The sequence below is a fragment of the Drosophila kikkawai genome, chromosome X (assembly GCF_030179895.1).
Source record: "Drosophila kikkawai strain 14028-0561.14 chromosome X, DkikHiC1v2, whole genome shotgun sequence".
In the NCBI taxonomy this organism is placed as follows: Eukaryota; Metazoa; Arthropoda; class Insecta; order Diptera; family Drosophilidae; genus Drosophila; species Drosophila kikkawai.
In genome coordinates, this window is record NC_091733.1 from 16,772,018 (window position 1) to 16,798,927 (window position 26,910).

At 39.5% G+C, this 26,910-nt stretch overlaps 6 protein-coding genes and 1 long non-coding RNA gene across 13 annotated transcripts; 4 read left to right on the forward strand and 3 right to left on the reverse strand.

Annotated features, from left to right (window-relative positions):
* Positions 1-323: 323 nt before the first annotated feature.
* mei-P26 (meiotic P26) lies at positions 324-9,597 on the reverse strand. 2 transcript variants are annotated; one of them, XM_070287949.1, is made up of 8 exons: positions 9,465-9,597; positions 8,628-9,351; positions 7,778-8,317; positions 5,603-7,683; positions 4,870-5,338; positions 4,607-4,770; positions 4,283-4,515; positions 324-3,541 (listed from the first exon to the last, which is right to left on the reverse strand). In XM_070287949.1, the coding sequence occupies exons 3-8, from the start codon at positions 8,311-8,313 to the stop codon at positions 3,437-3,439; spliced, it is 3,588 nt and encodes a 1,195-aa protein (XP_070144050.1). In that variant the 5' UTR covers positions 8,314-8,317; positions 8,628-9,351; positions 9,465-9,597; the 3' UTR covers positions 324-3,436. The 2 variants fall into 2 exon arrangements, with proteins under 2 accessions (XP_070144050.1, XP_017018099.1); XM_017162610.3 differs by having other exon boundaries at positions 4,870-5,386.
* A 3,439-nt stretch (positions 9,598-13,036) lies between these two features.
* NdufA3 (NADH:ubiquinone oxidoreductase subunit A3) lies at positions 13,037-13,677 on the forward strand. Its single transcript, XM_017162618.3, has 2 exons — positions 13,037-13,279; positions 13,340-13,677. Exon 2 carries the CDS (start codon positions 13,349-13,351, stop codon positions 13,580-13,582), a length of 234 nt encoding a protein of 77 aa, XP_017018107.1. The 5' UTR covers positions 13,037-13,279; positions 13,340-13,348; the 3' UTR covers positions 13,583-13,677.
* On the reverse strand, positions 13,676-14,754 carry Dlip1 (Dorsal interacting protein 1). Of its 3 annotated transcripts, none has more exons than XM_017162615.2 (2): positions 14,245-14,754; positions 13,676-13,846 (listed from the first exon to the last, which is right to left on the reverse strand). In XM_017162615.2, the coding sequence occupies exons 1-2, from the start codon at positions 14,630-14,632 to the stop codon at positions 13,728-13,730; spliced, it is 507 nt and encodes a 168-aa protein (XP_017018104.1). In that variant the 5' UTR covers positions 14,633-14,754; the 3' UTR covers positions 13,676-13,727. The 3 variants fall into 3 exon arrangements, with proteins under 3 accessions (XP_017018104.1, XP_017018106.1, XP_017018105.1); XM_017162617.3 differs by having other exon boundaries at positions 13,709-13,846; positions 14,312-14,754; XM_017162616.3 differs by lacking the exon at positions 13,676-13,846 and adding an exon at positions 13,988-14,186.
* Positions 14,755-14,766: 12 nt separating this feature from the next.
* Positions 14,767-16,329, forward strand: Ost48 (dolichyl-diphosphooligosaccharide--protein glycosyltransferase non-catalytic subunit Ost48). The gene is made up of 2 exons (XM_017162614.2): positions 14,767-14,977; positions 15,067-16,329. Exons 1-2 carry the CDS (start codon positions 14,836-14,838, stop codon positions 16,263-16,265), a joined length of 1,341 nt encoding a protein of 446 aa, XP_017018103.1. The 5' UTR covers positions 14,767-14,835; the 3' UTR covers positions 16,266-16,329.
* A 174-nt stretch (positions 16,330-16,503) lies between these two features.
* LOC108071851 (probable U3 small nucleolar RNA-associated protein 11) lies at positions 16,504-17,448 on the forward strand. The gene is made up of 2 exons (XM_017162766.3): positions 16,504-17,091; positions 17,163-17,448. Exons 1-2 carry the CDS (start codon positions 16,612-16,614, stop codon positions 17,370-17,372), a joined length of 690 nt encoding a protein of 229 aa, XP_017018255.1. The 5' UTR covers positions 16,504-16,611; the 3' UTR covers positions 17,373-17,448.
* Positions 17,449-17,756: 308 nt separating this feature from the next.
* LOC108071852 (uncharacterized) lies at positions 17,757-26,801 on the reverse strand. 4 transcript variants are annotated; one of them, XM_017162768.2, is made up of 4 exons: positions 26,454-26,801; positions 19,029-19,107; positions 18,195-18,324; positions 17,757-18,126 (listed from the first exon to the last, which is right to left on the reverse strand). In XM_017162768.2, the coding sequence occupies exons 2-4, from the start codon at positions 19,102-19,104 to the stop codon at positions 17,952-17,954; spliced, it is 381 nt and encodes a 126-aa protein (XP_017018257.1). In that variant the 5' UTR covers positions 19,105-19,107; positions 26,454-26,801; the 3' UTR covers positions 17,757-17,951. The 4 variants fall into 4 exon arrangements, with proteins under 4 accessions (XP_017018257.1, XP_017018258.1, XP_017018259.1 ...); XM_017162769.3 differs by lacking the exon at positions 26,454-26,801 and adding an exon at positions 26,185-26,203; XM_017162770.3 differs by lacking the exon at positions 26,454-26,801 and adding an exon at positions 21,538-21,669 and having other exon boundaries at positions 17,757-18,123.
* LOC138929259 (uncharacterized) lies at positions 18,226-19,955 on the forward strand. Its single transcript, XR_011445671.1, has 3 exons — positions 18,226-18,354; positions 19,228-19,373; positions 19,437-19,955. It is a non-coding gene; the product is annotated as an uncharacterized lncRNA (long non-coding RNA).
* Positions 26,802-26,910: the final 109 nt, after the last annotated feature.

Genomic DNA, 26,910 nt, shown 5'->3' on the forward strand with positions numbered 1-26,910 from the left:
TCGTCTTACAACTTAAAAAATAAAATTTACAATTTTTGTTTAAAGCAATAATCGATTTTAGAAATCAAATCGAAACTCAAAATTGGGTATAACATATATGCATGTAGTTTCTTTCACTTTGTTTGTCGTCTTGTTTTTGTTTTTTGTAAAATAAAAGCGTGTGGAATTACAATTTCATTTGAAGGCCTATACACATAAAAACTAGAATGAAATGTAAAATTCAATTTCTTAACGTTATTATTATTTCCTTACAAAAAAAAAAAACACAAAGAGTCAACGCTGAAAATGACAAATAAAAATGTATAAAAATACGACTTGGCGGGTGGGGGGAAGGAATTAAAAACAAATATTTTGGTATATTTTGCATTTGAGTTTTCTCCATCGACTTGTAAAATATATATTATATGTATGTTTCCTCTTAATACTTTCGTAGTTAATGCAGCGACAAAAATAGAAATATAGACAGGGCAATGGAAACCAAAGGCTAAAATTAAATTCAATAAAAAACATAGTTGTTCAACAATTATTTTGGGATTCGGTTGAGAGGGGGCGCCTAGCTTAACGACCAAAAAGAATAAGGAAACGTAATTAAAATTACAAAACTATATATTTCAACAGCCAAATTGTTTCACAAAAATTGCATTTCTTTGCCCCCGCTCTCCACTCTCCGCGGCCTCTCTTTCTCCAACATAAATACATAATCCATTAATTATATATTAGATGTTAGGTTACATAATTTCAGTGGCATAATAAACATAAACAGAAGCGTTTCACTATAGGTTTTTGTGTAGAGCCTCACACGTGTGTAACAAACGTAAAAACTAAACAATAAACATAATAATAGTTATAAGTATGACAGCTTGTAATCCTTGATTGCTACAATTTAAAACGTAATTATTAGTATGTATATTCGTCTTGTAGTATTTTGTTTTTTTTTTTTTTAGAACAACTTAACATTTATATAACTTATATAAAAATGACAAGATTACAAAACAGTTTTCGTCTCTTTCGCTTCTACTTCCACGTAATAATAATAATAATAATGAAACACAAAACGCGAGGAAGAGGAATTAACATTAAATTCAGTTTAAAACATATTCTTCTTTTTGTAAGAATTTAAAAGTTCACTTCGTTGTATGATTTAATTAGTTTTATGTTTAGTGATTGCGTGTTTGTTGTTGTGTTGTTTTTAGTTGTTGATGTTGATGTATAATAAATGTGGTTACAGCCTATAAAAAATAAGTTTCTTCTTCGCTAAATAAATTGCCATTTGCTCTTAATCATGATATATGTATCAAGTTGACGCAAGTTTGAAAAACGTTTAGATTGTATATAATAAAGATATTTTTGCTTGTCAACAAAAAGGTAAATCATAATCGTAAAATATTATACATTATATATACACATATACGTGTTTGTTTTTTTTTTTTTTTTTGTTTTTTGTTTTGTTTGTTTTGTAAAATAATAATGTCTTGGGAGTAAAACCAGCCTTATAATTGTATTACAACGGGAAAGAAATGTTGCATGTATATCCGTAAATAATCGTGAGTGTTTGCTTTGTTGTTGTTGTTGTTAGTTTGCGTGTGTGGATACAATGCACATGTGTTGCACTTGATTTGTATATATATTTATATAAGCAAAAAAAGGAATATCGTTTGTTTTGTTTTGTTTTGTGTAACAATGTAAATATGAACTTAACAGATACGTTTTTGTTCTGTTGGTTTTCTTTTCTCGCTTGCTTGCCTGTCGTTATATTTCATGTTATTTATCATTTATTTCGTTTGGTTTGTTTAGCTTACAGTTTAATTTGTATGTTGTTGTTTTTGGTTGCACACTCACACACACACACACACACAAAGAAAGTCAATTGATGTGTTTATATGGCAAAGTCATATAGTCATAGGATTTTCACACACTCATATTTTTAAGATACATTTTCATTAGTTGTTTTTTTCATACATTTATATATAAATATTTATATATAAATAGATATCACCTTATTTAAGCAGCGTAAGGAAAAACCTAAACAGTTTATTTGTTAGTGGTTTGGTTTTAGTTTAAATTTAGTTCTTGAAATCAAAATAAACTACGTGGATTTCATGATATTCATCTATTTAATTATTGCCTGTATGACGCATCGTCGTCCTCAACAATTTTCTTAACTCTTGCTTCCTTCTTCTCATCTTATTATTTTATTTTTTGTGGGTTTTGTGCACAAAAGTTGCACATTTTTGCTATATATATTTATATATATAAATATATATATATATGTATATATATCTGCGCGTTTCCTTTTGTTTTTAAAAAAGATTCTGGAAGGGTGTATGCACAAAAAAGCTAATCGATCGATATAACAATATATACTTCTATATAGATAATATATAGATAATAAGTAACATGTATACAAGTTTTGCACGTGTGTGTGTGTGTGTTAGTGTACATGTATGTGTCTGTTTAACAAGAACATAATTTTAGTTATTTTGATGTGACAAAAGCATAATCATAATCATAATAATAATAATAGTAATGATAAAAATCGAATAAATCGAAAAACAATGTAAAAATAGTTTTTTGAAAAAACACATTTTTTAAAAATGATTAAAACTTGATTTCCTCTTTTTTGCACGATTTTGTTGTTGTTTTTTTTTTGTAAGTAAAATATTTTTTTTTGTTTGGATTTGTTGTTGTTTTTGTTTGTTAGTAGCGCTAATTTTGTTTTTAAATTAGAGATCAAAAATAGTATTTTGTTGCATTTTGTTTGTTTTATCATTTGTTGGTTGTTGGTTGTTGTTATTTATACAGTTGCTGTGTGTCTAACAAACGGCAAAAGTTGTTGTTTTATATGCAGCTTTAAAGGATTTATTTTATAGCTTTTATTTTGTTATATATATATATTTTTTTTGGTGTTTCGAGATTTCTCTTTTTATATTTGCTCATCGTCGGGCGCATACACACACACATATGCATATATTTCGTCCAATATATATATACATATGCATGGTCTTAAATGGCTGCTGTTGTTGCTTCTTGAACATGATGTCAAACACGTTGCTCCTGAATTTTTGTTTTATATATCCTGATTTGTTTTTTTTTATATATATATTTATATTCACTCGCGTGACGGTGCTGTTGCTAACGACGGCAGCTGTTGGTTGTTGTAATTGTTGTTGTTATTGTTGTAATTGTTATTATTGTTGTTGTTGTTGTAATTGCTGTTGGTGGTGGTGTCCTCTTCGTTGCACTCTTGTTGATGTCCTTGTTGTTGCTGCTTTCTAGCCAGAAAATTGTTGCTCATGTCAATGCTGCTGTTTGCTTGCTGTTGCTGCTGCTGTTGCTGCTGCTGACGTCGACAGCCGTATATCTTGCCCGACGAGTATTTGTAGTTGTATTTGACTATATCGACTGATGGACGATTGTTGCGCGCCTTGATTTGCAATCAGTGAACATAGAGGGTGTTGAGAACCAGAACATGATGATTGTTCTTGGCCAGCGTTACCACATAGCCCTCGGATGTGATTTTTAGGCCGCAGCAGCGTGAAACCTGCAAATTAAAGGTTAGTTAACTTATAGCTCAAAAAAAAGAAAGAAAAAAACTTAAAAAATTGCGAAAAACATGATATTTAAAAAAAATATTTGTAGAGTTAAATATAAATATGTAGCGGGAATGTGTGTGTATTATTATATTTATTTATATAAATTTGTAAAATCTAAATTCAATTGAATATGTTCTAAAAAATCGGTAAAAATAAGACAAATTATTGAAATATTTGTTGAATAAATTTGATCTCATTAACTATTAATTTAAAATTTTTATTTTTTATTTTCAATTTATCAAACTTTAAGATATTTTGAATTTAATTTTAAAAGCAATATTTTTATAGATTCGATGTATACACAAGGGGATTCACAAGACTCTTTTTTTTTTGCTTTTTAAGCAAAATAAAAATATAAAAAATGTCTTTGTCATGAATTATATTATTATATATTATTTAATTATTTGTTGAAAAAATTTGAATATCATTAACTATAAGTTTTCGAAGTAAATTAATACAGTTAAAGTTAGGGGGTACAATTTCAAATTGTGTACAAATGTACATAATTTTTTTAATACTTTAGACATTAAAAATTATGTTTTTTTTTTCCTATTTAAATAATACAAGATTTCACTTCATAATACAACCAAAAAAAAATAGCGTGACAAATGCATTTAGTATATAATGGGGGGTTATTTATAAATGATTCCATTTATGATTTGTGAGTTTGATATTTTTCAGCCACTGACCTTTACATGAGGACACTCAAACTCCGACTGGAGGGCGCCCTCCCGCGAATAGCAGGCCACGTGGAAGCGATTACCATGAGAATCACCAATAAGCACATCCCCGGCATTGGATATATCGATGCCGTTGGGAAAGCAGGTGACTTTCTCGTTGCCAATGCGATAAAGGAATGTGCCGTCGTCCTGAAAAACGGCCACGCAATGGCCTTTAAAGTCGCACACATAGAAGTCGTTGTCTGGAAATTTGAAAAAAGTATACAGAAAAAATTATCTCTCTGTAAGAAACTAGCTCAACTGAGAACAGGCAAGGGTTCGTTTAGGACTCACCTCGAATGGCTATGTCGGAGGGCTCGCGCATATAGTCGCTGCAGTCGAACCAGCGGACCAGTTCACCCTCCTCGGAGATCACAAACACCGTGGGCGAGACACTGTCCACGGCCACAATGTGGCCCTTGGCGGTGACAGCCAGTCCAGCAACAATGTCTATATATCTATTGATGATAAAAACATTTAAAGAAATTAATTAAATTCGTGTTTACTATTTTATATAATAAATTAATGTAATATAATTATAGTTATTAGTGCCTCACCTGATGGCTATCTTGCGCATAAAGTGTCCGCATTTGGAAAATATCTGCATTCGGGAGCGCTCATTGCCGCGATCGCAGACCACAAATTTGCCATTGTTATGCATCACGGCCACCTTGCGTGGATACCAGAGCTGACCCTCCTCCTTGCCAGCCACACCGAACTGAAACTTCAGGGCTCCCATTTTGTCAAAGACCTCGATGCGATGGTTATTCGTATCCGCCACAATGATCTCCTCGTCGACGCCCAAACAGAAGCCGTGCGGTGAATTAAACTGACCCTTGGCCGTGCCCAGGGAACCAAATTTGCAGCGAATCTGCATAGGCGTGGCCTTGTTGCGACCGGTAACAACACTGGTGGTACCCGGCGGTGCCACAGCATGGAAATTATTAAGGCCCATGTCCTCCACGCCGCCCACAATTGGATTGAGGGTCTGAAGGTTGGGAGATGTGGCCGGTGGCAGGCAGAAATCTGGCAAAAAATCAATGCCCGATGAACTTCCACTCGACAAAAGATCATCTGTTTTGTGTGTGTGCGTGTGAGGGTGTGGGTTGCGTGGGATTTAAGTGGGTTCAGGTGGTTCAGGTGGTTTGGGAGCGGTAACAGCGTGTTTTTGCATTTTGTGCCCGAAGCAAAGAAAGAAAAAAGAACTCAAAAGCGTAAGGAAACCAAACTAAAGCAAAGCCGAAGGGCATTTTGTTGACAAAATTAATAATAATTTATTTAAATACTCACCATTGTTGTTGAGTCCCAGCTTGGCCAGCGCTTGGAGATTGTTGAGCGCCCGCTGATCGCCGGATAGGATGTCCGCCAGGGTAATTGGCGGCGCCGGCTGCGTCACTCCTGATGCCGGCATCACAGCCTGCTGCTGCTGCTGTTGTTGCTGCTGCTGCTGTTGCTGATGCGGATGTGGGGCACCAACAACGGCACTGCCAGTCACCGCCGAACCACCAGGCACTTGGGCAACAACACTCGGTCCTGGACCGGATCCAGCCCCACCCACGACCAGAGCATCACTGAGAGTATCCGGTATCGATTCAGTTAGGCTCGCCAGCCGAGAAATATTGTACTCCAGCATGCTGAAGCTGGGCGGTGGTCCATTGTTGATGGACAGATTCGCACTGGGACCGGCATTGAGACCGACATGTTGTCCAGCCTGCTGGACGATGCCCTGCGGTACCACAAGCTGGCCCATCTGCTGGGGCAGCGCCTGCTGGGCTGGTGGTTGCTGCTGCAACTGCAACTGTTGTTGCTGCTGTTGGTGCTGCTGGTGTTTCTGCTGCTGCTGCTGATGCAGCACTACCTGCTGCTGAGACTGCTGCTGCTGCTGTTGTTGTTGTTGTGAAGAAGGCAGCTGCTGTTGAGACGATTGCTGCGGCGGCGAGTCCATCATTGAGAAATTGGTCATCACTGAGTTGGTATCACCGTCGAAAGAACTCTGCAGCGAAGACGGCAGCGAAATGGGACTAAATACAGCCGAACTGAGGCGTCCTTGGACAGAGGAGCTGCCCCGATGGCCAACAATCAAATTGTTTGCATTGTGCTGCTGCTGTTGTTGTTGTTGCTGTTGCAGCTGCTGTTGCTGAACCTGCTGTTGCTGCTGAACTTGCTGCTGCTGCTGATGTTGCTGCTGCTGCTGCTGCTGCTGCTGATGTTGCTGCTGCTGATGTTGCTCCTGCTGCTTCAGCGATTGCTTCTTGGGGCTACTGGAGCCACCGCTCGTGTCCGTTAGGAACTTGCCAAACATCTCCCGCGCAAACTGCTCAAACTTCTCCGGCTTGGTCTGGAACTGCAGCTGATAGGTGACATCATACTTGGGCGTCTGTGCAATGAGATTAAAGCACTGGGCCGCAATCACCGGCTTCAGCAGTAGAAACTCTACGGCATTGGCCTTGTCAATGGCCCGCTGACCGAATTGCGCCGCCTGCTGTAGCTTGCCCATGTTGTTCTCCAGACTCTGCATCAAATCCATGATCTTCAGTTCGCTATCAGAGTGTAGGCGCCCCAGCTCGGCGAGCATTTCCTCCTTAATGGTCTCCAGCATGCGCTTGTAGTTCTTGAACGCATCCTCGATCTGCTGGCGCACCGTGTCGTGCTGCGATTGTAGTTCCGTAAGAGCGCTGCTTAGATTGCCGCCGGCATCGTTGCAGTAATCGGCCTTCTTCAAGGCCTCGATCAGTGTATGCTCAAGATCGGCGCGTACCGCCTGCTCCGCCACCGTGGCAGTTTCGTAGTGATGATCATTGCCCTTGTGCTCGCTTAGCAGGCAATCGTTGCAGGTGGGCACCTGGCAGGTGAAGCAGTAGTACTTGAGATTCTCGCTCACATGCTGCAGGCAGCACACAGGCTTGTGTATAATCAGCTTGTCGTGGACGTTCTTCTGCAGGTCCTCGATGCGGACCACCTGATGGTTCTCGAAACAGCGCATGTACTTGTGGGCATTGTCGCAGCCATTGCACAGAAAGTTGGCGCAGTCGTTGCAACGCGAAATAGCCTCTTCCTTGCTCTTGCATGACGTGCAGGCAATGTGCTCCGACTCCAGGTTGGACAGATCCAAAACATTGGTCACGATATAGTCACAGGTCAGACCCTGGACGCCCTTTGGGCCCAGAGGTGTTACCTGCTTGCAAACGGGGCATTCGAGAAGCGGAGGCGTATGCAGGCGATGAACCTGATGCTCGCTGCCATCGAACGAAGATGAGGAGCAGCTGGTTGGCGAGCTGGCCGACATTGAATCCTTGGACACCACCGCCTGCAGGCAATCCTCGCAGAAGACGTGCAGGCAGGACAGGATGCGTGGCATCACAAGGCGCGAACTATCAAATAGACAAGGCCAAGAGGAGATCATAAACAAAAGCTCGAAAAAAAAAATCTCTAAAAAAAAATTTTGAATCTGAAAACTCAACTAACCTGCACAGCTTGCACATCTTATCCCCGTCCTTGATCATCAGGCCATTGCACGAGTCCTCCAGCGAGTCCAGCTCGGTAACGCCGTGGCTGCTCAGCTCCTGGCTGCTCCCAGTACTGTCCACATCCACCACCAGTCCCAGGCCTAGTCCAAGGCCCAATCCCAAGCCCGTTAATGAGCTAGAGTTTACCATAACAGGCGGTCCGACGGCTGCGGTGACCGATGAGGTGATGGAGGCAGCTGATCCAATGCTCGAGGAGCTCACACTGGTCACATCAAGGCTGCCTACAGCGCTGCTGCCCTTGCCAGTGTCCGTGTCCGTAGCAGAGCCCGAACACGATCCAGAGCTGGAGCTAGAGCTGCTGCTGGATGAGCTGCTGGTGCTGGAACTACTGCTCGTGTTGCTCGCATCGGTGTCCTCCAGCACCGACGAATTGGAGGCATCGTCGCTGAGGACGGTCTTTAGGCTGTTATTGATGGATGGACACGGATCCACCGTGTCCACCACCGCCTTGACAGGCTCCTCCAAAGTGGTCATGATGCTGCAAAGGATATAGATATAGATTGGTTTATTTATTTTAATATTCTTATAATAAGTTATAAATTATGAATAATGTTTTAAGTTAGTATATATATGTATATAGCCCTATGACTAAGTAAAAGGATCTACTAAAAAACAAATGGATCGTTGGATAAATTAGATTAAAATATGTAATTATTAAATATCAATATTGATCTACAAACTAGATTAGAATCGAGGGAAAAATTATAATTAATTTATAAATTCTCCACATTTCGATCTATGAAATTAAATAGGACCAAAGAGGGATATGTTATTCGCAAAGTACTCACCTTTTCTATTGAGGGCTCTCCTACGATTTAATTTGTTATTATCTATTGGATCCTGCTTATTCCTTTTTGTTTGGCTTCTGAGCTTCTGCTTTACCTAATTCTCCTCACCTTTGCATATACTTTTAGCTTAACTATTTACTGTTGTTGATTCTGCAGCTGCTGCTCCCTAACGACCTGCCGCTCTCCCAAGAGAGCCATGCCACGAGGTCTCTCCGCACGTAGTAAATGAAGTTGCAAAGCCTAGAAAGTCCAGGGAGCGAGAGCGAGACTTTGGTTTCGTGAGCGGCTAGATTACCGGGTGTAGGCGCGAGAGGGACAACTATTATATTCTGTGACACACATACATAAACACACGATTGATGCTGCCTTTTACTCCTCCTTGTTGCAGTACTTCTCCTTCGTTTCCTTTTTAACTTAAAACTTAATGCAAATTTGTAAACATTTTTGCGAGCCTCCTTATACTTTTGTTGTTTTGCTTTGTTTTTGGTGTTTTATGCTGATTTTGTTGTTTTGCGTTATTTTAATGCATCTGCATATGATGGCATGGCGAGTTGTGATGATCCTGATGCTGTTGCTCTTCTTGTTGCTGCTGCTGCTGCTGCTTCTGATGTCGTTACTGATGTTGGTGTTGCACGAAAGAAGGCGAAAAAAGGACGAACGAGACGACGACGACAACGTAACACTAACGAAGAAGGCGATTTTGAAATTGGACGATAGCGCCGCTCTTCAATTCATCCGTTTGTTAGCCAAAGTAGATTTATGAAAAAGATGCAAAAAGGGTAAGTAAGTTAGCCAAAAATGCCCATTACAGCGGAAACCAAAAAGAAAAACAATTACTTGCGAAACGGCCACAGGAAACCCGATAATCAAAACAAAAACCGAGTGTAACGCGACACACACTTCACACCTACACACACTACACACGAGCTCACAAGTAACTAACTTAACTGACTAACGGAGCAAAGGCAATGCGAGAACTGAGAGGCAACTATGAATGGAAGTAGTGGGAGGCAAAACAGTGCAAATCGAAATGGCATTTTGAGGTGCAGTTCCTTTCTCCCGTTCTCTCAGTTGGCTTAACCTAAGCCCCCTTCCACTTTAAAGCCTTGCACACAAATCAATGAATGCAATACCCTTTCGACTACGCCTGTGGCTTATGCAACAGCATACATACACAAACACACACACACCCACTTGCGCTAACGCATTGTTTGTTGCATGATTTTCGGCTGTATGGGAAAGTGTTTGTGCGCCGAAGTGAAATTTTCATTTGGAAAGAGCAGCTTTAACCGCTATATTTTACAAGAGAAACAAAATGTAATAATAAACATTTCTAATATGTAAACTTTGTACCGGAAGACGCTGGGCTCAAGGAAATGCCAGTGAAACTCCTTGCAACCTTAAAAAAAAAAATGTTTGAGATTTAACAAGCAATATCTCTTAGAAATGTTTTCTGTAGCAGCATGGGTTTGCATTCCTTCATCTTGATTTTAATTGCTAACAGGTACTATTGGACAGGAAAGGGTTACGCCAATTTACATTGATCTGAGATTTGTTTCTTTCCCTTATTTACAAAAATAAAAACAGTAATGTAATGTACATAGCAGAATAATGAATTTAAAATGCTTACATTCTAGCCTTTCCAAAGATATCGCTTGATTAATTTATGTATAAAACCATTTCGAAAATGGTAAATACATAGATTATATTTTCAAGAGTTTTAAGACTAACATCTTTTACTCCAATGCATCCAATTGGGAATTATTGAAAGAAACTGAAATATTCCGATAAGGTACATACACCAATTTTCTCCAATTGCAAGTGAAAACTAACCTGGTTTCAAACTGAAATGGGAAGGAAGTCTAGAATCTGTAACTGGCATTTGTTCAGCCGGCAGAAGGGATTTTATTTCAACTGTTTACTTTTTCTTTTTCAGTTGCGAACAGATTTCTTAGGAAATTTATTAATGGTTTGGATGTGGTTTTGTGTTGTGTCTTACAAGATCGTATCGTATCGTATTTTTGTTTATATCAATCCACTGACCAGACTGATCGTACGATTTCCCATTGGCATTTATTTGCTTGGCGTTTTCCAGTTCCAGCTCCATCCCTCTCAAGGTGGATTCTAGCTCCAGTTACGTTTACGTTACGTTTTTCACGGTTATGTGTAGCTATGCGCCACTCACACTAACGCTCGCACACACATACATATGTACAGCAAGCAGCTGAGCTCTTTACTTATTTCGTTTAACGTCTTTTATTTTACAGTGCCCACTCAATGTAGTGAACCAATTTAATTTGCTCAAAACAATAAATCTGATAAAAAATAAACAAAAAACATTTTAGGTTCATTTAAGGGATCAGTGTTTTATTGGATTCATACGGTAATCATTATCTGTAAACACATATTTTATGTTTATTCGCGTTACATTAAATCACTGAAACTGAATTTACTTGCATTCATGTTTTTAGGATAACATTTTTCACTGTTTAAAATTTGAAAAAATAACTTGACTGAATTTTTAGTAAAAATAAATTAATAAATAAATGAAAAGAATATTATGTACATTAAATTCGAATATCTATTTTACATTTCAACATAAAAAAAGACAATACTCCCGGTTAATAGATAATAAAAATATATATATACCAACTCAATATACAAGAATTTTCAAGGAAGAAAGATTTATCCAGAAATTTGTATTTTCTTAGAAAAGGTCTGGAGATCATGCAGTGAAATGGTATTTATTATTGCGAGCAGTCACTGTACTTGTTTTGCACGCAGGCGCATCTAAAGCGGCTGACACCTCAGCTTTTTCCCAGCTAGATTATCCGCAAGGAGCTCGTTTGCAAGGACACCCAAAACACACACAAAAGTCCTTGACCAGTCGACAATAATTGAATAACCCATTTTTGTTTGGGACTTGGACTAAATAATTTAGTAAATCGTTATTTTTTCGGTCAGCGGATGTGTGCGGCGAAATTAAATCTAGATTCTAGATTATACACACAGATACATACTTTTGTAGTTGTTGTCCACATCACACGCACACAAATCAGCTGCAAAAAACAATTGCACACGCACACACTCGCACCCACACTTGAACGCAGCGACACACGTGGTACCCGAATTTAGAACGGCTGCTGGTCTTTTTTATTCTCCATTTCGTTACAATTGCAATTATTGTCCCCTAACGACTTTCGTCAAATCTGCGCCGCAGCTGATACTATTTTCCTGTACTATACTTTTATTTTTACTTTTTTTTTAACGCCTGTGTGCTTCTCTTGCTCGCTCGCGAACAGTTATTTTAGAGTGCACTGCTGGGGTCCGGCTATTGGGAGCGAGCGACCGAGAGAGAGAGAGTGGCGGCGGCATATGCCAAATGCAAGTTGGTATTGGTGTGCGCAAGCTCGCTCAATCGCGGCAAAAAAGAAAAGAACAAAATACGACATACACCCGCACACACTTCGATGAAATACACATGGCAAATGAAAATCTAATTCCTTTTCTTAATTGTATATTGGACAACTTTCAAATGGTCATTCAAACGTCCTTTTTTCGTTTAAGTTTTGGGGGAGCAGGGGGCGGGGGCGGAGTAATTCTAAAACCAATTTCAACTGTACAAAGCGATGGCCAGACAACTTGTCGTCGGTGGGCTCTCCTTGGCTCCCCCTCTTGCTCGCTCTCTCTCTCTCTCTCTCTCGCCTATGGCCCCAACATAAAGGGGATAGAATACCCTCAAAAGTGTAAGAGTGTAGTTGTCATATAGGGTGGAGGGAGGGGACGGTCGCCACTGCCGTTGTCCTTGAACGCAAAATTTCCACTTGACTACCGCCCAGGTGGTCGTGGTCAAAAAACACATACGCGAGACACACACCCACACTGGCACATCCGGGGGCTCACACGGAGTGTCGCACGCACACACACCCACACACAAATCAGCAGACAGGAGGCGCTGAGCAAAAAAGGTCCTTGAAATGCCAGAACATTAAATGTCTATCCCCGGCTTTGAAAACATTTTCGCAGTAGGCACAGAGTTAACTTTTAAGTTGGATGCGTTTACTACAGTTTGGCGACGGCGGTACCTTTTTTTAATGTAGTTTTCACACGTTTTTTCGCTCCTCTCTCTGCTCGTTACGATTTTATATTTTTTCGTCGCGCACACGAACCTTAAGAGCTGCGTCGACTAGAGCTGCAAAAACATCTATCGTACTATCGATAAAATCATTGCTTTCAATGAGAAGCGATGCACCGATGTTTTTGCTTCTTGGGAATTTGTTTATTTTCAATACAAGGAACTGATTGGAGTTCATTGGAAAATAAAAAGTTTAACGTGGATTCTTAAACTTTGTGTTTGAGCATAAAATTATAAACCGAATCAAGTCTTCGTTGTATAATAAATCAGGGTAAAAACCTGAAAAAGTACTGGTTAGATCCATATTAGAATATTTATGTAAATAAATCAGAGTAAAAATTATAAAAAAGCTTTAAATTCCAAATAAAAATCTGTTTTTCTATAATCAAGTTTGAAGTCCATCTTCTTGTCACCGGCAACGGAAAGCGATAATTCTTATCGATAGCCAAACGCAAGAAGGCACCATCTCCAGCAACAGCTGTTCCAGTTGTGTAACTAAAAAGCGAACTCTTTTTTGGTAAATATACGATAATTCGCTATTTAAAAAATATAAATTCACGGTAATTCCATACCGCAGCCTACAAAAATGTCCGCATCCGCCGCCCGTGGCTCGACGTCGCTACTGAAGCGCGCCTGGAACGAGATTCCCGACATTGTCGGCGGATCGGCTCTGGCACTCGCTGGCATCGTGATGGCCACCATTGGAGTGGCCAACTACTACGCCAAGGATGGGGACAACCGCCGCTACAAGCTGGGATATGTGGTATTCCGCCACGACGATCCCCGTGCCCAGAAAGTGCGAGATGATGAGGACGACTAGAAGCGGAGTTCCCCCGGAAAGCCAGACGACAGTTTCCCTCTCAGCTTAACTACTTTTTTGTTTATGCTATTAGCTAAGTAAAACAATTAACTCAACTTTTTTCCTGAGTTATATTTCTTAACTATCCTAAAGTCTCTGTTGCGTGCTAGAGACCCTTGTGAGAGAAATTGCGATGAAACCACCAAGCCTTTTCCGTGAGAAAGGATTCATCGCAGCTGGTACACTTGAAATGGGGCTTGGCATCCTCGGTAGAAGTTACAGTACCTGTAAAGAAGAAAATGTGGATAAAATGTAACATTAACTTTTGAAGGCAATGTTAAATCTAGCTAAAGTTCAAAATTACTCGGAGTAGTTAATATTAGTAAAAAAAAAAGGTCTGTCAATGATCCTCAAATTTTAAATTTATTTTTAAAATTAACACACTGCCTCTGAAAGAGAGAGAGATAGCTACAAGTCAGGAGGCGAAATTCTTCATGTGGAAAGATTCTGGGGCAGAGTGAAAAGGAAGGATACTATCGACCACACTGGCATGTGTACGTTTTGTTTTTATAATCCTTGAGCGCGGCTTATAATCCTTTTGCACTAAACATTGACCTGGATTTCGCTTTATATTAAGGACAGAGTCTTAATCGGCTAATCCTGACCTTTCCTTATTCACTCACCCCCACCAGCCTCGGGCGATATCCTGGGAAGTTCAGGAACTTCCCGGGGTTTGAGTAACTCCGGTACCTTCAAGTCCTGCGATTTGCTGGCCAGGCTGCGCTTTCGCCGCTCTTCAAATTTGAGCGCCACATTGAACTCGCTGTGGGCACCCACCCACTGCTGGTTAAACTCGTAGACCAGGGTTAGTTTCTTCAAGCAAATGCGACAGATCAGCTTGGGATACGCGTCAGTGGGCTGAAGTGCCGGAAAGCCGGTGGGTAGGCAGGAGGAGAGCATCTCCGCAACGAACACTGTCTTATCCAGAGCCTTAACGCTGACCTCGTAGATGTTCAATAGGTCCAGGCACTCGTTGCCGCACGTTCGGCAAAGGTTCTCGAAGATGTCCATGCCAGATCCCTTGTTTCCTAACTTTTACTTTAAATGGAGTATTTTGTTTATATTTTTTGTTTGTTTGAGGCAGTGTGACCGTCATTTTAAGGCCTACAATCGGTATATCAAGTTTGGTATTATTGTTGTATCCACTCCGGTCACACTAAAGTGTCAGTCGTTTTCTCTACTTGTGTTCCGAAAAGCCGGATAAATTTGTTAAAATGCTGTGGAAGGCGCTCCTAATTGCCGCCTTGGCTATTGCCCACTGCCAAGCGGTCCTCGAAACAGATGCCAACACCCTTATACTGCTGGACAACCTGGCCATACGCGAGACCCATTCCCTTTTCTTCAAGTCGCTACAAGGTAGGTGGAAAAACGCCGGCTAACCTCTGACGTGGACAAAAGTATGCCCAGGGCAGGGAGAACTTAATAGTTGTGTTTTGCTCCACCAGATCGCGGATTTAAGCTGACCTACAAGCTGGCCGATGACTCCAGTCTTCTGCTTTCCAAATACGGCGAGTATCTGTACAAGAATCTGATTATCTTTGCCCCAAGTGTCGAGGAGTTCGGCGGCGATATTAGCGTGGATCGTTTGGCTCAGTTCGTGGACGATGGCGGCAACGTTTTGGTGGCGGGTAGTGAGAAGTCTGGTGACGCCCTCAGGGAATTTGCGTCAGAGTGCGGCTTTGAGCTGGACGAGGACAATGCTGCGGTGATTGACCATCTTCACTATGATGTCTCCGATTCGGGAGAGCACACCACCATTCTCACTTCGGCCAAGAACCTTATTCAAGCGGACACTATTGTTGGCAAGGCCAACAGGCAGGCGGATGCCGCCCCTCTGCTGTACAGAGGCACTGGTCTAATAGCGGATAAGGAGAACCCACTGGTGCTGAAGCTCCTAACAGCGGAGAGCAGTGCCTATAGCTACAATCCCGAGTCCAGTGTCACGGATTATCCGCATGCCGTGGGGCGTGGCACTCTGCTTATTGCCGCTCTGCAGGCAAGGAACAACGCCAGGGTGGTATTCTCCGGATCCCTGCACTTCTTCGCCGACGAGAGCTTCACCACCGCGGTGCAGTACGCCCAGAGCGGTGTGTTCCATAAGCAGGCGGGCAATCGCGCCGTTGCCGAGTCCATTAGTCAGTGGGTTTTCGGAGAGACCGGCCGCCTCCGCGTGGGATCCGTTCAGCATCACAAGGAGGGCGAGAACCTGCCCCCAGAGCAGGCCTACACCATTACCGATCCCGTGGTCTATACCATTGCCATCGAGGAGCTGGTGGCCGGAGAGTGGCGCGCCTTTAAGGCCAACGATATCCAGCTGGAATTCGTCCGCATTGATCCCTTCGTGCGCACCTATCTGAAGCAGATCAAGTCTGGTGCCTATCAGGCCAAATTTGAGATCCCAGATGTCTATGGCGTCTACCAGTTCAAGGTGGACTACGATCGTGTGGGCTACACCCACCTATACAGCACAACGCAGGTGTCGGTCCGTCCACTGGAGCACACACAGTACGAGCGATTCATTCCCAGCGCTTTCCCCTATTACACCAGCGCCTTCTCCATGATGATTGGTGTCTTTGTGTTCTCGTTCGTGTTCCTGCACTTCAAGGACGAGCAGCTGGTCAAGGAGGACAAGAAGACGCAGTAGTTTGCATCTGCATAAATCTGTAATAAATGTAATACACAAATAAAGATTTAATTCTTTACTTAAATACTACAATTTTATTTCAAGATAAATTTGGGAATACTTCAAAATGTATTTTTGGAACTTTCTCCCGGTTGCTTTTTCAAGTGTTTTATTTAAAAAATTTTTTAAATTTAATTTCGGGATCTGGCAACCCAATAAGTGTGGCCAGACATTACAAACTCAAAATCTGGCGGATTATTTTACCCGCATTTACACGTTCACACTGGCTTCAACTTGCACGTTTTTGTCGTAAACAAACCAATTTCTTCCAATTAAAACATAATTTTAAGATAAAAAGCAATCTAAGATGTCGTCGTGGAAGAAGGCGACCAAGAGCAACCAAAAGGTGCACCGCGAACGCCACCAGCCCGAGGCGCGTCAGCACTTGGGCTTCCTCGAGAAGAAGAAGGATTACAAGAAGCGAGCTCTCGATGCCCAGAAAAAAGAGAAGACCCTTAAGGTGCTGTATCGGCGGGCGCAGAACAAGAATCCGGATGAGTTTTACCATCACATGATCAACTCGAAGCTGGCCAACGATGAGCATCGCGAGAAGGAGAAGGAGGACGAGCATACCCCCGAGCAGCTGGCCCTAATGCAGACGCAGGACCTCAAGTATGTGGTGATGAAGCGCACTGTGGAGCGACGGAAGATCGAACGCCTCAAGGTGGAGCTGGTGGACATCGATAGTGGTGCGTCCAACAAGCGGTTTACCTTTGACGAGCAGGGCAGGAAGCAAAAGGCAGCAGTTACCCTGGGCGAACGCCTCCAGGAATCAGAGCAGGCAACGGTGAGAGATACGTGCATCTGTAATTCGGAATACCTTCCTGAGCTGTTCTCTTTTTTTGTTTTTTCTTACAGAAAACTCCAGCGCCAAACTCCACCCGGCAGCAGCGCATCAACGAGCTGAAGAAAAGGGAGATTCGGGAACGGGAGCTGGGCATTGTCCAGCGGAAGATACAGCTGAAGAACACACTCAAGCAGCAGCGTCTCCTCAAGCCAAAGAAAGTGAAAGCTGGTACCAAGGACAGTGCGCCCGTGTATAGATTCCGCTATGAGCGCAAGAAATGAATAGACTCAATACAGTAACCGCTGTAGGCCCTTAAGCGTATATCCGTTTGTAATAAAGCCATTAGTTTTAAATCGATCTATTGTGTTCTTTGTAGGTTCGAGAAATAATTATTTTTCTGCTGCTGGTGGTGGTTCCTCGATTCCCGAAGATTTGAAACTTGTTAATGGTTTGGAAAACCAATGGTAGATGGCTTTGCCACAAAAGTAGTTTATTGAATTTCAGAATTTTGAAGTACAAAAGGACCTTTTCTGTCCTGTTACTCCTTGTGTTTTGCTAGATTTCAATTAGGGGTTTCACAGATTTAGTAAAGAGAGACTCCAGCGGGCCAAAAATAGCATAATATTTAACAGATTCCTCACCTTAATTAAAACTTTTTGTCAAAGGCCATTTTAACACTTTTAATATATTTTTTTTATACGTAAACATATATGTATTTACATTTCAACAAGGAAAAAAAGGATATATATATATATATAGCATATAATAAAATATGGTGATGGGAATCCTTAGGCTAAGTCTCAGTCTCAAATGTTCACAAAAACATCACGTTTCCTTCCGGGCTATGGAATCCGATTGAGCTAATATCGCTCCACCACCACGGATGTGGGCCGCCATTGGACCTCCTTGTCCTGGTCCTTGTCCAATGTGAGAGTGCTCTCGGCAAACGCGGCATTTAGGTTGCCGGCCAACTGCGGCTGATTTTGTTGGACACTGGTCATGGCCACATTGGTGGAAACATTGCTCTTCCGGCTGCTGCAAGTATTCATTTGAGTTCTTAGACTATATTTCTTTAACTTCCGTATATATATTATCTGTATTACCTCTTTTGCTTGCGACAGGCCACCATGGAGACGAGCACGGCCAGAATTATGATGGCGGCCAGCAATCCAGACAGTCCCGCCACCATGGTCATCATTCCGTGGGGCTCGCCGTCGGAGGTGACCTTGGTAACTGCAGGGGGGCGAGAGAGAAAGCGGACAGGTGAGTGAGTGAGTGACTGGGAGCGACTTGCTGCTCCAATTTGGCAGGTGTGAAGCGTAAATTGCCGCAAGGTCGTCTGTAAAGCCATATTTAGTTGGGAGTTCACTTTTTCAGCGGCCTTTAGTATATTAGAAAGTTGACTAAAATGTTTTTTAAACTTCATATTTGAGCTTTACAGTGCAAGTTTGGATATTAAAATCATATATTCATGCTAAATGTTGGTTAAAAACTAAAGATTTTATGGATCTTTTTGCCACTTTTGCGTAATAATTGATAAAATTTTATTGTAGTTCTAAAAATATTGAAAATATTATTTAATTACAAATTTTAAATATTTCAAAGTTATAGCGCACTACGCCAATGATTCGATTAATGGGGTGAATACCAGTCTTTTTGCTCAGTGTAAGTAGGCTGATAAATATGGCTCAGATGCATCGTGTTTCAGGGCCATCAGCGACGACCGACGACAGCCGTTGAACTTCAACTTGACGCTGATCTGACCTGGTCGCCTCTGATCGGATTCGGACTTGGTTTCGAATTCGGATTCCGTATCCGATGCCGCCGACGCACTTCCTTCCGGATTGTCTAAGCCGGAAGAAAGGGTAGCCAGCCAAGCTGTCCATTCACCCTTTCACCTTGTCGAGATTTCACTCAAAAAAAAAAAAAAAACTCACTCGAGTCTTCCACAACGAATCGCTTGGTGTTTGGCGAGGACTGTACATAGCCACCCAACTCCATTTTTAGGTCCATATTCTGAAAATATACAAAATAATATATATTTATTTAAAGGAAAAACTTGAATATCTTAAACAAGCCTCTCTAATTTATTTTCTCTTAAAACAATATCAATAGTTTTTTTTTCTCGCTGTGTAGAAATATGAAAAGAAAAACGAGAGGAGGCCGTGAAACATCTGTGTAAATGCAGTTAGCTAACTGCAGCGATCAAATAAACAAATAAAGCGAACATAATACAGTGCAGCCTACATAATGACGAACAGCATTACAACATTACAGGAACCGTGAGTTTACAATTTAAACATTTAATTTAAATTTAATTTAAAAACGTATTCTTATACTTCAAGGCCAAGACTTTCGAGATCACCGTTAGGTCTTTGCATTTTCGAATTTCGCAAGTTCGAATTGCCGAATTTCGACTGTGTGCGCTGGCCCAGTTGCAGCAACCGCAGACGCAAACCCAGCAGCAGCAGCAGCAGCAGCGGAAAAGCAGAAAAGCATAATGAGACGCTCGATCGACTTTACTCCATCGGTTTTGCTTTTGTTGTTGTTGTTGTTGGCCAATCTCCTCTGCCAACGCCGCTGCCTCAGCCAGCGTCGCTGTTCGCGTGCTAATTAATTGGTCGGTGGAGAGCCTAAGCCGACGTCGCTTATCAGCAGCAGAGGGCAATAATTCTGCCCGCAACGAGAGATGTCAGTGATTTATTTGGTCATAATTAATTTGATTTTATTGTTTACAGGCCATGCTTTTAAGGCACTGATCCTCGCTTGACAGACAACTCACTAACTAGCTGGAACAGTTTGACTTCCTTATACATTATATTATATATGAAAAAGTATTTAAGTAGCCAGTTGAGGAGTCTCTCTGTTGGGGAAATAAATAAATAAGTTAAATAAAACCTAAGCACTAAATGGGAATAAAATTCTTTAAGAATATAACATAGTTAAAGCGTTTTTAAGGGATTTAAAACTCAACTAAAATAAAATTTTCTTCTATATATTCTCTCTATATATATTATATTTACTATCCCTTTTTTGCATTAAGCTCGAAGCTTTCTCAAATGCATTGGTTTGCTTAAACAATAAATGTTAATTAGTTAGAATACATTTTAAACTCTGCAATGGCATAAATTATAAATAAACTGTATTGTTTTATGGCATTTAGTAGACTTTGTAGCTTGTCTTTTTTTATGTGACACTCTGCCTAACGTGTTCCGAGTTTGGCTAAAGTTAAAGAAGTTCGCCTGGCAATAGTATCTTCTCAACTTGGTTTAGGAATTTTATCTGTCACGTTTGGCAATTAGTCGAAGATCGAATGTGTTTGGGCCCAGCAAGCAGACACAGAGATAACCCATAAAATCCCTTTTTCTTTTTAGTTTGAAATGGGAAATATCACCGACTGTCACTCATTATTTTGGGGGTTTCTTTCTTTCTAAGCTAGCGATCTGGAGGCCCGAAAAAGGGAGATTAATTGGCTCATGATTGGAATTTAAAGGCCCGCCTGATTAGCACTTTTTTTTATTGGATCCCCACACGACGTGCTGCATGCAAATCGGAGGAATAACTATCGAAAACTAGGCACTAGAGAGCTGGAGATATATATATGTACATATGTATATAAAATACCCAAAATACGCGGAAAAAGCAATGATGGGAGGGAGATAAAGGATAAATAAAGAAACTGATTTATTATTTGTATTTTTTTTTATTCAGGAAATCATTTGCAAACTTGTTGCATTTATTCATAATATATATATATATATTTAACTGTTTTATTATTTATTATAATTTATTTCAAAAATTAAATGTCTTTTGTTATTCATGTTTTATATTTATAGTTTTTTAAGCACCAGGATTACCTATTATTATATATATTTCTCTTTGCACTGCCTATATAATATAATATATAATTATAATATATAGTTTTTAGATAGCATTTCCGTGTGGGATCAGTAAGGAATGGGGGAAGTAGAGAGCAGCTGGCGGGAATCGCATGGCAAATTGCTGGAGAAATGCGAGCACGATTTTCAGTCACATTATAATTTATATATACATAAATTTCTATATTATATGGAGAGTCACATCTTCTGTTGTGGCCCGACTGTGCCATTATTAATTTAATTAATTTAATCATTTGCGGTGGCAACAATTTTGCAATTTAATTGCACAAATCCAGGCTTATAAATAGCTCTGGACTGGCTAGAAATTCGGTGGCAATCATAGCTTTTAATTTAATATTTGCCCATTTAAATAAATTCGTTTGGGCGGCGGAACGAACTTGGTTCGTTTGTTTGCACTGTCATTAAATTTGTACTAATCAATTGATTATCAATGATAATTTCGGTTCGAACGGAAGAAAAGTTGATAGTCGCCGCCGCAATCTTGGATCTTCAGTTTCGAGAGCACTTTGCGCATCGTATGAATATTAGGTAATCGAATACCACTTACAATATCTCCGGGTGATACTTCCAGCTAATATAGGGTTCTTTGAGACTTTCTTGAATTTTTTTCAATTTCAATTTCCTTTTTTTTTTTTTTTGTTATTTTTGTTTGCTTAACTGTGAACTAACGCCGTCGACTTTCAGCGATCGACTAATGCGCTCTACGTAAAGCTGAAACGTAACTTTCGATTGCGCCAAAAGCTGAGAAGCCGCAGTCGCAGTCGCAGTCGGCGTCAACGCTGGCAGCTCCGCCGGCGTCGACCTGATCGACGAGGAAGGGAGCTACTAAACCCTCGGTATTATCGAATTCAACCAGTAGTACACAAAAGAACCGAACAATATTTATATAAGCATTAGAAATTAAAATAAATTTACAAAAAAGCAAAAACAAAATAATAATAAAAAATTAAGCAATAAAAGAACAAAATATTATTCCACAACTAAGCTTTAAAATTTGTTTAAATATTTTATTATATTTCTAGAATTTATAGTAGTTTTTACAATATTAATGATATTTTTTGTATTTCATATAACATTAAAAATAGCTAGAATTCAATTTTAATTTTTTTTAAATTTCCAACTTTCCAGTTATATTGAAAAACCATTTAACTTACATTTCCCACATTTTTCATAATTACCACAATTTATTACAAAATCAGAATAAGTGAATGTAACTTTTATACTTTTTTGTTTTTTTTAAGATATCCAAAAATCCTTAAAAACATTTAATGCAAAAAAAACCTTAAGCCCTAAAACTAAACAATATAAATATAAATTATTTAATAAATGAGCTACATATGAAAAAGTATTTAAAATCGTAGACTATTCGAAGAGAAGGAGCATCTCCGAATCGGTTTCGGAATCACAATCTTTGTCAAAGTTGAGCTGGGTAACGATACTAAAACGATCTTAAACCCAATTAAAATATTGCAAACGCAATGGAATCGAAATTGGAATTGGAATTGAAATTGAAATTGTAGCCAAATGAAAGCGATGCCGGTGTCTCAATGCCACAGCGAACAAACAGCTCACTTGCAGGTAACTTACTGCCATAATGGTAATAGTAACGTCAGTAGATCAAGGCGAAGCGGCCTGAGGGTTGAGGGGGTTGGGTTCGGAGAAGATCTCCTCTTTCCTGGAGACATGATTTATCGATTTGCCGATAGCCAATAGCTGATAAGCAGCATAGAACACGACCCCAACGGGGAGACACAAGAAAAGAATTTGTGATACATGACTGGCGCCTTGCCCCAACAAATACCACATTCTTAACCGCATGTAAGGGTGGCCACAGCAGCGGGAAAGATAATAGATCCCAAAACAAAATCATACAGGAAATTACATCAATCTGTCATGGTATATCGAAATTTTAAATATTGAAAAATATTGTTTAAATGTTATTGGGAAAATGTTTGCTATTTTGATTCTATACATATTAAACAAAATATGGATATATCTGTTATAAATTTATAAATCGAATTGCACGACAAAAATCGATATAATATCGGTAAATCGACTTGATATTGAAATTATTAATTATCACTGGAAGAATTTAAATATTAGCTCTAAAGTTTCAACCCCATTTGTTTGTCAACAGATGTATAGTATGTAAAAACCTCCGGCCACGCCCCTTTTGCCAACAAATGGGCGATAGACAAGTGTTTTCGCAATGACGCAGATGGACAAGGCGACTATTGGCAAACTGTTTTCGGTTTTCTCCCCTGCAAACAACAATCAAAAGTCATTTCCATCCGGTACTGAGGAGGGTCTCCGTCTGCCTATGAATCATGGGATATTTTGGGGACACAGACACTACAACGACACTTATCATCTGCAATAAATAACACCCTCTATAATATTTCATAAATAGCTCAAATTGGTTTTTCAACAAATCAAAAGTAATTTATTTTTATTTTCAACACAATCGCGAAGGCTGGTGATTCTGCGATTTTCACCATCTAATTGAAGTCACACTAAGATTGTACAATATTAAAGTCATGTTTGAGCAGATAAGATTCCAAATTAACTGGTAATCGAAAAGACAACAAATCTGATAGGTTATCGTTAGTAAATAGCAAAGGATCGAGATCCTTTTTTTCAATCAGGGTTTTTCCAGTTCTTGGTGAGAATTTTCATAGGCACTATTTCGGACTTTCTAATCAATTAACATGCCAGCCGGAATTGTTCACTTTCTGCCAACTCATCTCCGGTGTCTCAGGCATAGTACACTGTGAGCAAAATATAGTACTAGAACGCGAATAAATATTTTAACGTGGCGATATATGTGAAAAATCTATTAGACTATATAGTATATTAGATTAAAATAATGGAAAAAGGTGACAAATAACTTAAATATTTTTCGTTTAAATGCGATATTTTTCGATACAACAAAATTCGATATTCGATATTCAAAGACATTTTGTAGATCACATTAGACTTTTCTTCTTAACTTATTGATCTTGACCTACATCCCTAGAGAGTACAATTTTTATAAAATGTTCTTTTAGGTTTATTTTTAGCCAAACCTTTGACTTGATGGAAAGTTTTGCAATGCTTCTATTATTTTAGCTGTTGTTTGCACATTTGTTGTAGGTACAAGAAGAAATTTTTTTGTACACTGGAAAAACACAAATGCATAGTCCAGCTATGTACTTCTAGAGAAAAACAAATTTAATTAAAATTAAAAAAAAAATATATATAGAAATTAAATAAAGGTTTACGAGTACTAATTTCACATTTTTGTTTTTAATTACATTTTTTTTACACAATTCTACTGATAAGAACACCTTAAAAAATTAAAAATAAATTGGGTAACATGGAATTGTATTATGGAATGGCTATAGATCGAATCGGTTGTTAATGCTGCTCAAGAATATACATATATAGTTATCGTTCAGAAATGCCTTCTTCTCCCTTTAATATTGAAAATTATTCCACAAAATTGTTAAAATTCATTTTTATTTACCAGTGTAGGTGCAATTCTTCCTACTTTCAGAATTTGTCACCTTGATGAGTTCGAGTGTACTCGATTTATGGGTCCTACAACCCGGAGGGGCTGCGGATTTCCAAAAAAAATCATGACATCGGCAAATGATATATGCTCACAGTGACGTCGGCGCGTGGCAAACAAATTTCTATAAATAATACCCAATCAACGGAACACTTTTAGACTAGGATCTCCCCAAATAATACATATATATAATGGTCAATCAGTGGGCCAGACTGCCGGCCACTTGGCATCATTATCTCTGGCCCAGATAGGGCTTTGTTTACGGCCCTCCAAGAATATCGGCTTTCTTGCCCTCGCCCCATGAATTTGCGTTTCAGAGAATGCAAAGCAAAAAACAAGAAAGGAAGCTAACTTCGGCACGCCGAAGTTTGTATACCCTTGCAGATATTATTTCATTGCATTTTACCTATACTTACTATGTTGAGAGTTTGACAGTTACAGTTTTACATTCCCAGTTTTATATTTCCCTATACCTACCGATCGGTTTATATGGCAGCTATATGATATAGTTGTCCGATTTTCATAAAATTTATACCAAAATTTTGAACTAATAAAATAAGCTTCTATCTCAGAGTAGATAAAAATAGGTTGAAAAACAACGAAGTTATATTTTTATTTCTATTAATTTCATGATCGTTTCTATGGCAGCTACATGATATAGTCGTCCGATTTTCATAAAATTTTAACAAAATTCTGGAATAATATAAAATGGTCATATGTAAAAAATAGTGCACATATGTTGAAAAACAGCCAAGTTATAATTTTTTTCTAAAAATTTATCGAACATTTGTATGGCAGCTATATGATATAGTCGTCCGATCCGGCCCGTTCCGACATATATAGCAGTGAGAGCATATAGAAGACTATATGCAAAGTTTCATTCAGATAACTTTTCAAACTGAGGGACTAGTTTGCGTAGAAACAGACAGACGGACAGACGGACAGACGGACAGACGGACAGACGGACAGACGGACAGACGGACATGGCTAGATCGTTTAGTAATAGTAACTAGTAACTTTTGTTTAATGGCTTCTTACGTGGCGGAAATTCTCCAATTCTCTGCCACGTATTTCCCACTTTTCTGACTTAATCATGACTTGAGCATGCACTCATCAAAATGTTTACCTAAAACCTAGCATATATGTAAAAGTATTTATGTAATATTACATAGTAGCACAAAAATGTAACCACACATCCACATGCACTCGCCGCTCGGCAGCTGGCAACCGTCACTTTATTCCGGGAATGTTAGAACTGGTTGGGAATTATAAGTGCACACGTGTGAGATTTTTTTGCACCACTAACTTTAGGTTTTTATTAAAAATTGACCAGCAAAAAAATGTGGAATTCACCTTTGAACCACGCCAATCAGAAAAATACGTCCTAAATTTCAGAAAAAATATGAAAAATATAATATTTTTCTTAGTGTTATTATTAGTACTTAGAAATTTCATTTTCCTGTATTTATTATAAACAAAATATGAGTTATATGTCTAAGCTCTGTCTGAGAAATTTGTCTTGAACATTTCTCTTATTCTACTTTTCTAAATTCCTTTATTTGTTCTTAAATTAAACCCAAAGACGTCAAGTTGGCGTGATTCCCAAAATATATACATAAGTATATAGATATATATATATCATACTTGTTCCTGGCAGATCTCATTGCCCGACTCGACACAAGGTTCCCATCATCATAAATACCCATTTCTGAGATGCTTTCAATTGTTTCCTGGTCTGCAGTTTGCCGCTATTAGATCGGATCGGATCTCTCGAAATGTCGGATATAGCGGCTATAAGTTAGTATCTAACGCGGAGGCGCTTTTGGAACCGCTGACTGATGCTTGCAATTTATTTAATTAACTGCATTTTAAAGGCGATTGAGCGACAAGCAGGCGGCAGGCACTCCACTCACATTGTTTTCCTCCGATTTTGTTCCGATTGTCGGCGGCTACCAAAATAAACCCAAACGAAACACACACACACAAAATACGAAAATAAACAAAAATGAAAATCTGTTGCTGTTTATTTTTTGAGTCCGACAATCAGCGCACTGTGTCGGCTTTTTGCAGTTTTCGTTTTTTTCTTTTTTTTTCGCTGTAATGACACAACAATTTACAAACAATTTTGCAGTGCAACACGCCGAGATTCGAATTATTTACAGCCGAAAATTGTTACATTAATTAATCTTTGCGTATTTAGCGTGTGTTTTTTACGTTTTTCTTCTTAAACCGTACTGAACCGAACCGACGACGTCAGAGGCATCGGCCCCAATGAAGACGGCCCACAAAAAGTGTAGTCCCCTCTCTCTCAGTCTATACTGTATCGGTGGATATATGATGTACATATATCCGATATATACATTTTATTTC